General features: G+C 32.2%; 1 protein-coding gene across 1 annotated transcript; it reads left to right on the top strand.

Moving 5' to 3' along the window:
* Window positions 1–2,661: 2,661 nt before the first annotated feature.
* Window positions 2,662–10,217, top strand: LOC110032097 (uncharacterized protein At1g10890). The gene is made up of 5 exons (XM_020735609.1): window positions 2,662–2,911; window positions 2,998–3,157; window positions 4,834–5,052; window positions 8,848–9,067; window positions 9,804–10,217. Exons 2-5 carry the CDS (start codon window positions 3,033–3,035, stop codon window positions 10,068–10,070), a joined length of 831 nt encoding a protein of 276 aa, XP_020591268.1. The 5' UTR covers window positions 2,662–2,911; window positions 2,998–3,032; the 3' UTR covers window positions 10,071–10,217.
* The last annotated feature ends 3,101 nt before the right edge of the window (window positions 10,218–13,318 follow it).

Here is a 13,318-nt window from a genome sequence, read left to right as displayed (position 1 = left end):
TTCTCCTCTGAATCTATGACATCTCCTAGTTCTTCCTCCTTTGATTTCTAAAATAAAATGTTCCAAACTTGAGTCATTCCCCTTTCACACATCTTTGTCCGATCTCGTTGAAATGTCATATCCTTTTGAATTCTTTGAAGATAATATCCTCTGATTTTTATCGAGAGCTTTCTTAGGTGACTTCGGTTATCTATGATGTAATTAACTATAGGGGCTTGCCCTTATAGGAAGCATTTCTGAACCCAGCTTAATATAAACCCTATTTAATTCTTTTTATTAAACAGATGATAATCTTTAGTTTATTTAATTGAGCATTCATAAGTAAATAATATATTTATCCCTCGGGATATGTACACTACTTACGGTATTAGACTCGTTTATTTAAACTACTGGGGATATGAGATCGGTTCGGTCTTATATTTTTAAAAATTTAAAATATTATTTTTTTTCTAAATTATATATATTAAATTAAATTAAAACGGTTGTTACGATATCCATCCTAGCAGCTAGCCGACAACTTAACAACTCTCAGCTTTTTGTGCCGACACGACTGAATAAACCACACAAGAAGTGTTGGTGCTTTGCCATTGCCCGGGATGCATGAGGTTGTTAGTGCTCTACCGCTACCCGATAAGGCACTATGTCAATTACTTCATGTAAGTGAGATCGATTCCTTGGTGTGGGAAGTCCCTATCTTGCTTGTTAGATTTTAATTTTTTCTAGCCCTCCTCAGATGTAGCTAACTCGCTGGACTTGGTAGAGGACTGACCTTTAAAAAACATTAGTACGGATCTGACAAGGTATTAGTAGTAGCTGCCCAGACACCAACAGGGAGTGAGGATGGCGTGGTTGACCTCCTAGGAATTCCTTGCTTGGCCCGCAGGGAAACAAATGAGGGAGAACAAATGTCCTCGAGGTCATACGAGATCGAGAACTCGTTCGTTCGTTCTATTGGGATTAATGGAGAAGAGAGATACACAATCTAGTTGCTCGTGTGGATAGAATGGAGAGGATGGAGGAGGAGATGACCACTTTTTGCTAGGAACTATCAGATGGCCAAGAGAATTGCCTTATACAACTAGCTCAAGATGTGACAGATCAGATGAAACAATTTAAGTTTGAGAGATAAGTTTTGTATAAGAGGTTACTTCAGACGGGACTTGTTTGAGTTGATGCATCAGATGATCACGTTGTAAAATATTTCCATCTGGACTAGCTTTCGAGCATAACTCTTAATATCTATTTTCATAATAAAATTTATTTTTTCATCTCAAATCCTGTGTTGATGTGATTTTTTCTATCAACGTGTTTTCAAAATTACTATACGATTTTTTTTTAACCTGTGCGATGGTTCCGCTTCTTTAGTTACCCTATATGTTTAAGGGTGAGGTTGAATTAACACTACATTTTGCAATCCTTTTCTCTTCACTCCCTCTGCTTTCTTTTATTTGTGCTCTCTATTGATGGCTCCAAAATACTCTATGAAAGCTTTTGGGTCAATCACCGTGGCCAAATGATCGATGACTACCCAAGGAGAAGTGGATCAGTTGCAGAACGCCTGCATTTACGATTCCTCCACCAAGCTTTAAGTTGACGGTGAGCATGACCAAGCGACCACTCCATATGGTCCCGGCCTCATCTTCTACAAGGACCAATTCAACATTGACTTTAGGTTGCTCAAGATCATCAATACTTCAAAAGTTCCTCTGTGTCATTGTGATGATAGGTGTGTTTAGTACCAATCCAAAAGGGAAGACAACTATGAGAGAAGATTTTTTTCTTGTTCCAGAAATAGGACTTCTGCAAATTGCAACTTCTTCCGTTGGATTGAAGATATTGATGAGTTCCCTCCAGACTGTGATCAGTCGAGGAGAGATGTTGACATGGAGAGTAGATTGTCCCGAAGACTTCATTATCCGTACTTCAAGACAAACATCATTCTAGGCTTGCTGATTACTGTGGTTGTTCCATTATTATAGTCATTTGCTTCAAATAACTTATCATTTTTTATTTATTATAATATTTTGTACTGTACTGTTAGTTTTTTTGGTAGTACGACCTCTTTCTGTTATTTAGTTCTGATTATCAGATACTTGAATATATTACATATATAAGGGCAAATAGTCATTCTCATCAGAAACAACAGTAACATAACATATCTCCATAATATACTGATGTTTTTTCATCAGCAACTTTTTAACAACTTCTAAAATGTTGGTTCTCCAAGAAACAGCTTGACAACAACTTGTTGAAAAAGGGTTAGCCGCCCCAAATGAGCCCTTACTGGGATAAATGCTTATTGTTGTTGGAAAAAAAAAATATTTGAAACGTGTCTTGAAGCTCAAATAGACTTAAAAATTCAAAATTGATCCTTTCGGCATGTATATATGATCAATGAAAGTTTTAAGATATAATTCAACTCTAAATTATGATAAAATTATTCAAATGCTACAATTAAAATTGGGATTAACTATTTGATATTCTTATGATTCTATGTGATGATAAACGTGAATATTAATAGGATGAATTATAATTTATTATATAAATATTAAAATACGAAACATTAGAATTTATTATTAAAATATTAAATAAAAGGCTAAGATTTTATTTTCCCGAATTATAATAATATATATTTTTCGGGTGATTAAGCCCTAAGATGTACCATCTGCCTCACTTTCCACACATCTACCCCCTCCTCTTCTGTATCATCGTATCGTCGTCGTCCCCGGTCGATTTTGTGACAATCGTGCCCTCTTTATAGGTCTCGATCTCTTCAGTCTGCCTTCTCAGTCGGCGTTGATATCTTTTCATCGAATCTCACAACTTTTCTCTTTTATACTTCGGAAACACGATCGCCGCTTGATATGCCCTTTACCACCTGAGATATCTATCGGAATCTTCTATCCTTACGGTGATTGTTCCTGCTGCACATCTCTTTTTATTTTAATTTTCCATTCTTGACCAATTATAAAAGTGGAATTTTTTTTCTTGGATTAGGGCATTGATTAGGGAATTAGTTGCGGCATATAGGGATGCCTCGTACAGTTTCTAGGTCACCTTCAAGCAGGCGATGGCGGTCGCCATCGCCGGGCGGCCATCGGTACAGCAGCAGCAGGAGAAGCAGACGGGATCGGAGTAGATCTCCATATTCATATAGGTGGACGAGCCTGTTAATTACAAATGCTCGTTTTTTTTGTTCCTTTTCTCTTATATTTTCTATATTCTTACTTCTCGTCACTTAATTGGTCAATATTTGTGTTTGTTTTACCATGTTTACTTCATTTTTGAATATTTGATTCAAGACACCATAATTTGAGTGCTGATTTGAACGCATGTTTTTGGTTACTATCGATGAATTGATTCATTAATAAGAGGCATTCACGTGAAAGAAGGCTCAATTTAATGCAGTTAAAGTTTGCAAATTTAGCTGTTTTTTCAACTTTACAAGCCATATATACTTGTTGAAGTCTTTCTTTATTATTACCGAGTTTGATTTTACTTCATTTTTACTGTTTTTTATGGTATATTTTACTAAACTAAGCTCAAGGAATCTATGCTTTCAATCTTGGCAATGAAAAGAGCAATTAGAACTCCCAGATATATATATATATATTGAATGGCAGTTTGCACTTGTATTATTGGACATGAGATAGGCTTGGTAGATAAAGGATGAGGAACCTGTTTGATTTGATGGAAAATAACATCTTTTACCTAAAGCTTCAATCATAATCTCATAATTGTGTTATTTGATGTTTGTTTTCCTTTTTTGTGGGACTTTTTTTTAGAAGTAAAAAATGAAACGAAGAAAGGTTCATTTTACAAAATTGTTTTACATTCAGCTAGTTCCCTTCGGGTTTATTGTGTGTTACTGATTCTGAAAAGACATGGTTTGGCTGCCTTCTGCTGCTGCTGATGGTGAATAAAGTTCTAAAAGTTACCATCTTTCAACTAGAAATTGATCCGGAACCTGAGCCAAAGGATAAGGGTTTCAGTAAGCATGGTCTTTTCCAATTCTTTTTTTTATTGTTAGATAACATGATTTCTTCTTGGGGCATTTACATACATACGACACAATTCTTATGAATTTGCATATCTAATACCTAAAGTTTAATTTTTTACATTTATAACAGTCAAATCTTTCATATCACATCAAAAATACCACTCACTAACTCTTAGAAAGTGTAATACACCTTTCTATGCATAGGTAAGTTGGTATAGATGTAAATATCAAAATTTTGGTGTTAGATATGTAAATGCATAGAAATTATGGGGCGTGCATGCAAATCTTCCTTTCTTATTTCCTATTCCTTTGAACTTGACATTGGTTTTGGTGTGCTTTGTTTCTTATGTCAATTGACAAATCTTTAAAACCTACTTGATATTTTCTGTAAAATTTATTTCTCAGTTTTTTTTTAATTTTTTTTTATTAGTTTTTATGGTAACCGTGTGGTGAAATTTGGTCGATGTGACTTTGCTACTGCATAATCCTTGCTTCCCTTTTATTTGCAATTTTATGCTATGTGACCTTTTTTAATCTGAGTTGCATAGGCAGCTGATTTCACTTGGTTTATCATGCACATAAACACACTGATGAATTCACAAAGTTCTTACATAATAATTTTAGAAATTTAAATCTATTATTTTCTTGATTGATTTGGAATTCAGGGTTTTCTTTGATTAGAGATCATGTATGCAAAGATTACTCTTAACAATGCTTGAGGTAACTGTGCATATTATATTATTGACTGTGTTGATAACTATTAAGCCAAGTTTTTCAAGCTTTTTATTTGATATTTTCTTATTACTATTAATTATATAATTGTTTATTATCAGGCGAAGAAGCCCATCTCCTTCATCAAGATGGCGCAAAAGTCGTTCGCCTACTCCTAGGAGGAGAAAAAGCCGTTCACCATCTCTTAGGAGACATAGAAGACAAAGAAGTAGGAGCACCACCCAGTCTCCTATTAAGAAGTCTCAAAGTCCGATTGCTCGGTCAATAGAGCTCACCAATTCCATTGAGAAACTAAGAAAGGAAGAAGAAGAAAAGAAAAGGTTTCTGATTTTCTCCTTAACCCTCTTGAGTCTCTTTTCATTATGGTGTATTACACTTGCATTCAATCATGATTATATTTCTTGTCTCTTATATTTTATTTCCTATTGTGATTCCCCTTCCGTATTGGGCAACGGAATAAATTTTTTCTCCTTTTTTTACATGAATCATATTTATTAACAAGGATTAATCATGTTACATGAAATGAAAATGTCAGCCTCCTTGCTGTTGTGAAATCCTTCCTGTTTTATGAAGCCCTATAATTTTCAAATTTTGAGCATATGATAATGTTTGGGCGGAGCATGAAGGAATTCATATTTTTGTGTTAATGAGCATATTGGTTTTCCTTTTTTTTTCCCTTCCCAACTGTTATGCATATAAGAATTGGATGTGTAGCAATACAGGAATGCATAACTTCTTTTTTAAATTGCATAATATTTAGAAGTTGTGAGATAATTTCATTTATAATGGGAGCTAACTTAAAGGTTTTGGGAAGAACAATATATTTTTTAACTTGAGATTTCAAAAAATTCATTTCATGAATAATCGTTTAGCATATGGTTTTTTTTTCCTTAAATTTATGTGCATCATATTCTATTGCCTTTTAATTTTGTTGTTGCAAGGTTCAATATTTTAATTAAATGATACAAGGCTACTAAAGTTTCAGCTGAACCAACCGACCTGTTCCCATAGATTTCAATTATTTGTGTATTTTGTGTATCTCAGTTTCTTTCTTTTCTTCTTCACATATCTTTCAAGATTTATTATACTTAAGCTTTGTTTGGGAATGCCGTTTGAAAGCAATCATACCACAGTTTTGATTTGTGTGGAAAACATAGAGAAGATAAATTTTGTTGATTATTGGTTGTTTGTTTTCTCACTGTTTTTTTATTGTCAATCAATTCGCATAATAAGTGAATGTGGCTCAGGTTCTTTCTTAACAAAAGCTAAGAAATTGACATGGACTTCTTTTTATCTGTCAAGCATGACTTTGTCAAAAATAGATGAATACAACAACAACAAACCTTTATCAATTTTTTTTCTCCATTGCATCCTATTTAGTGTCATATTTTCATTTAATTCTAATAAATTAAGATCATTTTTTGTATAATATACCTAAGTCTTTCTAGGTCTACCTATGCCTTTCTGAACATAAGTCAAATCTAAAACATCTACACTCCTATTCGGATCATCAGATGATCAACGTTTAATGTGACCGAACCATCTAAGACTACTCTCTCTAATTTTGTCCGCCTCTGGAGCTACACTAACCCTATCACGGATATATTAATTTCGCATTTTGTGTCTGAATAGATGAATGGGAATATTAAATTGTAATCTGGATCGTTGATTGATTAAAGTAGAAAGGAAATAACATGAACAAATATGTAAGCTTTCATTACACTTAGTGATTGAAAATGGATTAGAATGCTTTTCTTAACACTTATGGAGGTGAATGGCACTTAAAGTGATTTGTCTCAAAATTACATCAATTTAAAGATAGGGGCAAGTCGGTGATTTTCAAGTAAGGCGCTAACATCTTAAAAGTGCAAGAAATAGAATCCCAATGACACTGTTTTATGTAGCTTCCATTTTTTGACATTTGCAACAATCTCAACATAACATGCTAGAATTATTAAAAAGTTTTTATGTAAATTGTACGATTCTAGAAATATCACTCAATCAATGATGTCTTATAAATTAGAGTTTCTTAACATAAGGAAAACCTTTCATTTAAAGTAACAAATTAAAACAACTCGTTACACAAGTTATTACAAGTCAAATGACTGGAGTGGCAGCAATAATTTAAACTATTGTTACTGATATAATTATACTCTATATAAAAAATAAAAATAAAGTCAATTTTGAATGAACGTTTATCCTCTTTTGCAATAAAGGAGCAGAGCAAGAGGGCACCAGACATTAAAATTGGTCAAAAGAAAATGAGTACAGTGGATTTTTTTTTCCAAGTTTTGTGGAGAGTTTGACTGTACTGCCATCCTTATTCCCTCATCAGTTATTCCTTCAAATCCAATTGTTTTCCCTAGCTGTCTTTTCCTTTTCCTTTTTTTCCCATTAAATTTGCAACTAAATATTAAGCTATGATCCAAGAGCAGTTATTTTTGCATCGTGGTATGGTTTTGGTCTACAAGGCCCAAGCCAGTGTTTTGAACGCTTGAAAGAATATATCATTATATGTGGAAGGCCGAGTTGGTTTTAATTTATTGATTTTCTATATATCAGAGGATATCTAGCCTTTTTGTATTTTTCACTTTCCTTAGTCTGCAGATGCAAAGTAGGTACTAATCTTTTTAAAATGACATTAAAATTACGAAGATTTACATACATACCACTCAATTTTTATGGATTTACTTATCCAACGCTTAAATTTGTCAACTTACCTATGGATGAATAAGTGTATCACACTTTTTGTAAGTAAAAATAGTGGTAACTTTTATGCTATGTGAGGATTTGGCTGTTAAAAATGTAAAAAATGAAGTTTAGGTATTAGATATGTAAATACATAAGAAATTAGTGGTATATATGTAAATGATTTTTAAGACTAATGCATGTTGACTCGGTGTGCTCGTTGCTGAGATCCGTGCCTTTTTTTTTTTTTTTTTTTTGTGGGTTGACTGGGGCTTTTTTTGCTGCATGAACGTGTTATAATACTTGGAGGTCATGGTAACGTTACAGTTGGAATACAATTTTTTATTTATATTGGTAATTGGTACATTCAGACTCTTCTTAGTTATGCTTCAGCCTATTACATGAGCCTGGTTTTGTGATGTTCTTAATAATTTTTAGCAACTTTTACGATTTCCAGGACCACCTAAAGTACTATTCAGTAATCTGTTTCTGACCTAGACAGATTGCCCATCCTTGCTGCTCGTTTGGTTTCTCACTTATACCTAACGAGAGCACACACTATTTGGATATTCAAATCCAGCTGTGATCCTATATGAACCACCTTTGGTCAAACTCGCAATTATGAAGTAAAATTTGCTAGATGCCTGAGCTAGGCGAAGAGATCTCATGATTTTTTTCAAATATTTAGTTTTTTTTTTTTTTTTTGGTTATTCGTCCTTGTTTGGTGGCGGCGATGTTATCGCATTTTTAAACCTTTTAGGATATACATAGTTTAAGCTCTCTGTAATTACTTTTGATCAATTAGTGCTGCTTCTTGTAGCTTCATCACTTCAGGACTTGTTCTTGTAGCAATAGTGCACATTTTTGTTTCATTTTGGCTCCATTCCTTAGTCACAATACGGACCAAGCTATTAGAGCTTTAAAATTAACCATTAGTATGGTGAAAAAAGAGTGATAAAACATCCTTGTGTGTTTTCAAGTTTAGCTGGTATTTTGAATGTGTCAGAGCCATAATTGATGCAGGAATTAATTACATAATTAGTTTTAAACGTGGTACTGGTTACTTTGACATTCTTCTCCACAGGCTTTTTCTGAAGGAAGCTACTGCTGTAGTTCTACTTGTTATATTTGATGATCTATAAGGTGCCTGCTTTATCTACTGTGCACCAGTTTGAAATCTCATTTGTTTGGACCTCCACTCTTTTTTAAAGGTATGCCTTAAAAACATGAAGCTTTTTGTACATAAATATTGGGATTGGACTGAAAGGAAATGGTCTATTTCATCAACGTTTATGAAGAATTTGATGCTGCTTGCTAAATTTAGGCAACTTTGAGGCCTCAAAATCATTTATAGGTATTGACCTATCTAATGCTTTGTCGAAGAGCAGGCATTCGTATATAACATTCTATTTTTCTTTTTTTAACAGGCGTCAAAAAGAAGCAGAATTGAAACTGTTAGAAGAAGAAACTGCTCGAAGAGTCGAAGAAGCAATCAGAAAAAAGGTTGAAGAGATTCTGAACTCCGACGAGGTCAGATTGGAAGTAGAGAAAAGGATTATGGAAGGTCGGAAGAAGCTTATTGAGGAGGTTGACGCTCAACTTGACAGAGAAAAAGAGAATGCTCTTATTGAAGCTCGGAAAAAGGCGGTGTGTATTAATCTACACTTGTTTCAAGTCATTGTTTATTTCCTAACCTTATAGTCGATATTATTTTTCCTTCAACTTTTCCTAGAACTAATTTTTCTATATATTTACATTTCTTACACATAAAATTTAATTTTTATGTTTTTAACACTGGTGTGATAACCCTGTACATGAAAAGGTGTATTTCACTTTTGAAATGTCGATAATAGTCGTATTTTTTATGTTATATTAAAGATTTGATTGCAATTCATGTAATTATTAAAGTTTGGGTGTTCGACATATAAATAGATAAGAATTGAACGGTATGAATGTAAAAGCCCCTTTTTATTTATTTGTAGTGATAGTTTTGGGGAGCATTTTCTCAAGTTCAATGGGAAATTGCTTAATGTTTGCAATTACATGCTGTGGGAGTACACTAATGTTTGTTTCCTTTCAGATATTGAAATTTTTTTCTTTTATGCTGGAGTAGGCAAACATAAAGTATGACCATTACAGAAGACCAAAATGTGTTTGCCTTTTTTTCAACAGCAATATGGAACAAAATTTCTATAGCTTTTTTTCTTCACCCGAATACCTCCATTCTTAAATTAATTTATAGTATTTGAAAAAAAAATACTCGGTTAGTTGCAGTGTATGCTATTATTAAGGCAACTTTTCAGTAAATTGGCCGTTATGTCAATAGTTTTTATGCTTGCTGATCCTCAACTTCTTTTCTTGTCATTTGTTCTTTGAAATGCAGGAGCAAGAGCGCAGAGAAAGAGAAGAGTTGGATAAAATGTTGGAGGAGAACAGGAGGAAAGTTGAAGAATCTCAGAGGAGAGAAGCTCTAGAGCAGCAGCAGAAAGAGCTGGAGCGCTACCAAGAATTAGAACTGCTCCAAAGACAGAAGGAAGAAGCGCTGCGGAGGAAGAAACAGGAAGAGGAAGAAGAGAGGGCGAACCAGATGAAACTTTTGGGTAAAAATAAAGCTCGTCCTAAGCTCTCTTTTGCACTAGGCCTCAAGTAAGAAATAAAGCAGATGAAACCTTATTTGCAAAATTAAAATTTTTATGCTGAACAATGATTATGTAGTTTAGCCTTTTTTTGTTATTGCGCTCATGTATTGATGGAAAAAGTGGATTTACCTCTTTCTATTGGTCTGTATAATGTGGCATTCTCTGGTGTCATATTTCAATTAAGGGTCTATTTGGGACATTTTGTCTGTTTGTTTTACTTTTCAGACCTCCACCACACTTACTGCTTTTAAAAATTTCTATGATAGAAAGCTGTTTTTTCAACCTAACCTGTTAAAGTGTGGTGGCTATTAGAACGCTGTAGAGTAAATTTTTGAAAATAAAATAAATTTATAATGACCACCACTTTTTTGAAAGCAATTTCTTCTGCAGCAACTTGTGCTTCTTCAAACATGTGGAGCTGTCCCAAACAGTCCCTAAGTTGCTCTATTAGATTTACATACATGCCTAGTAAATTTTTATGGATTTTCATACCTTACTCTTGGACTTTAATTTTTACATAATGCCACATTACCTTTACATGAAATGGTTAACATTGTGGTATTTTTGTTGTGAGATGAAATATTTGTGTGGTAATAAATGTAGAAAGTGAAGTTTAGGGCTTGGATATGTAAATGTATAAGAATTTGATTGTATGTATGTAAAGAGAATATTGATGCTTGAAAAGCATGGGAGGAGTGAAGCCTCCAACCAATTTTTTTGGATATTTGGTTTCATAATAATTAAAAAAAACGTTTGGATATGTTATCTAAGTTTAATAGGAATGAATTTGAAGATTTTTTAGATTTGTTTTAAGATGGTTGTAATGTCTGAGTAATTAATTAAAATGTATATTACAATCATTTTGAAATAAAATTTTTAATTTTGAGGACATATCAAGCATGAAATTACTGCTATAGGGTTTAGCTAAGACCAGTGCATAGAAGACCCAAATGGGTTTCCATTGGTCCTTAGCTCATATATAATTATATTTGAGAAACATGCAAGTGATGCTCTCGATTATTGATAACATGTTTGTATTTTAATTTACTTGGTTAATTGTTAAAGAAGACTATATTCAAAGGTAATTATACAAATAAAATAATTTGTTTTGAAATCAATCCATAAGGCATAAAGTGAGCCGTTATTGATGGCTGGCTAATTTAATTTTATACCTCTTATTACTCATCCAAACAATAGAGAGAATAAGGTTTTATATTTAAAAATGGTTTGAAAAAGTTTTAAAATCAAGAAAAATATTTATTAAATTAATCAGAAGTTGATTAACCAATTTATTCAAGTAATCAGAAAAATTTTTATCTTAAAAACCCACATAAATGCATGAGTTCCAAGCAATTAACACAAATTAGAACATAAGAAAAAAAAACAATGAGAGAGAGTTGTAATTAATTATTAAGATGAAAAGAAATAATGTGTTCTTATGGAAAAATTATTCCATATGGCGTCTGTTCTCCACCATTAATCACAACAATTTAAAAAAAAAAAAAATCAAAATAGGGTCCATCGTTAAACATCTTTGCTGTGATGGACAGTGAAGATCGGACACCGTATGCATCTCAACAACTTTTCGTTCTAATGACATATAAATCAATAGTAGAGATTGTTGCAGTTAGGTTTTCTAAATGCTTTTGAAGATAAAAAAAAGGTTAATTGGGTTTTACTTATAGATCATATTTAATACATATGTAGGTAGGTACGTACGTACGTACCTACGTACGTACGTACGTATATACATACAGACAGACAGACATACAAATATATATATATATATATATAAAATTATATATAATTAATGTCTAACATTCTTGGGTCTGACATTAATTAATGGTTAATAAAATGAAATTAATGGCTAAGATACATACACACATACATACTCCTGGATCTCACATTTGTTCTCGATTAAAAAATATTTGCATGGACCTTATTATATATATAAAACATTTATAAACTAAAAGGTACATTTATAGACAAAAAAAAGTACTTGAAAGGACATCACATCACAATAAAAAAGTACAAATAAAACTAAATAATATCATCGCATCACATAGGATTTGTTTGTTACTAATGTTTAGGCTGTCCTTTTTAATATTTTTGATGCTCCAATTTGTCATGATGGAATTTCAATACAACATACATACTCGGCCATATATCTAATATCTCCAAGAAAAATATAACTTCATCATACTGGAAAATATAGTCAAAACAAATAGAAGCTAATCAGACATATTAAAACAGCATACAAAGGCAAAGCATATACACCATGAGGATTAAGTATTGACAAACCTAGCTACATAAGGTTTGCGATTTATCACAACATCAGAATGTGTGCAAAAATAGTCTCAGCACTATGAGGGTCGGCTCATATTTTTATGTGGCTACAAAACTAATTTGTGTAAAATAAACTAATTAAGCTAAGATTTATCATCATATTATTGGATTAAAGAAAGTCAACTTCTTAAGTAAAAATTGAAAGGCTTGAAAGATGTTTGAAAATAATATATATATATATATATATATATTGTTTTGTGCTAAATATGAGCAATCCTATTCTTTACCCCCTTCCAGGTGCATAAAGAAGATTGACTAATCCAGAGTTTGGTCACTTTTTGGCTTTATATATACACCAACATATTCAAAATAAATTTTAAGAGATTAATTGAAGTGAGTTTCTCCTGATTGTTTGTATATCTGAAAAAAAAAATATGATATAATTATGATAATCACTTAATAATAAAATTTAACGAGTTATGAATAGATCAAATTCTTGAATTAAGAGATATTTTGTCCTAACTTCCCCATAAATATTTAAATACACCACAATAAGGGGTGATAATTTAGAACAATTAGCAATGAATATTTATACTCCAGTTTTTATAAATATTTAAAAAAAAAAAAAACTATGGACAATAAGAAAGAACTCTACATATTCAGAAAACAAGATTAATCCGAATAATGATCATCTCAATGAAAAGAAAAGCCTTAATCTTGGTATGAGTACAAAATTTTTTAAAAAAAGTGATTTTTAATTATATTATATAGCCAAATAATGAAAGAGCTTAATCAAAATCTTATGACTAAATAGGGATAAAACTCAACTAAATATGATATGATTAACTTCAAAGGATTCCTTAAAGAATACATTGAGTTAAAGGGCAGTATAGACAATAAAGCATGACTTACACTGATAAATAACTTAGCTAAGATAGTATGAATAATTGAAGTTAAAATTATATATATATAT

Source organism: Phalaenopsis equestris, unplaced genomic scaffold (genome assembly GCF_001263595.1).
Source record: "Phalaenopsis equestris unplaced genomic scaffold, ASM126359v1 Scaffold000878, whole genome shotgun sequence".
Classification (NCBI taxonomy): domain Eukaryota; kingdom Viridiplantae; phylum Streptophyta; class Magnoliopsida; order Asparagales; family Orchidaceae; genus Phalaenopsis; species Phalaenopsis equestris.
Note: the sequence above shows the minus strand (reverse complement) of the source record. Positions and strands in the feature narration are given on the sequence as shown.

Coding starts and splice junctions, on each gene's coding strand:
- LOC110032097 (XM_020735609.1), top strand. CDS start 3,033: ATGCCTCGTACAGTTTCTAGGTCACCTTCAAGCAGGCGATGGCGGTCG. Junction 3,158..4,833: donor AGATCTCCATATTCATATAG/GTGGACGAGCCT, acceptor GTTTATTATCAG/GCGAAGAAGCCCATCTCCTT. Junction 9,068..9,803: donor TTGAAGCTCGGAAAAAGGCG/GTGTGTATTAAT, acceptor TTTGAAATGCAG/GAGCAAGAGCGCAGAGAAAG.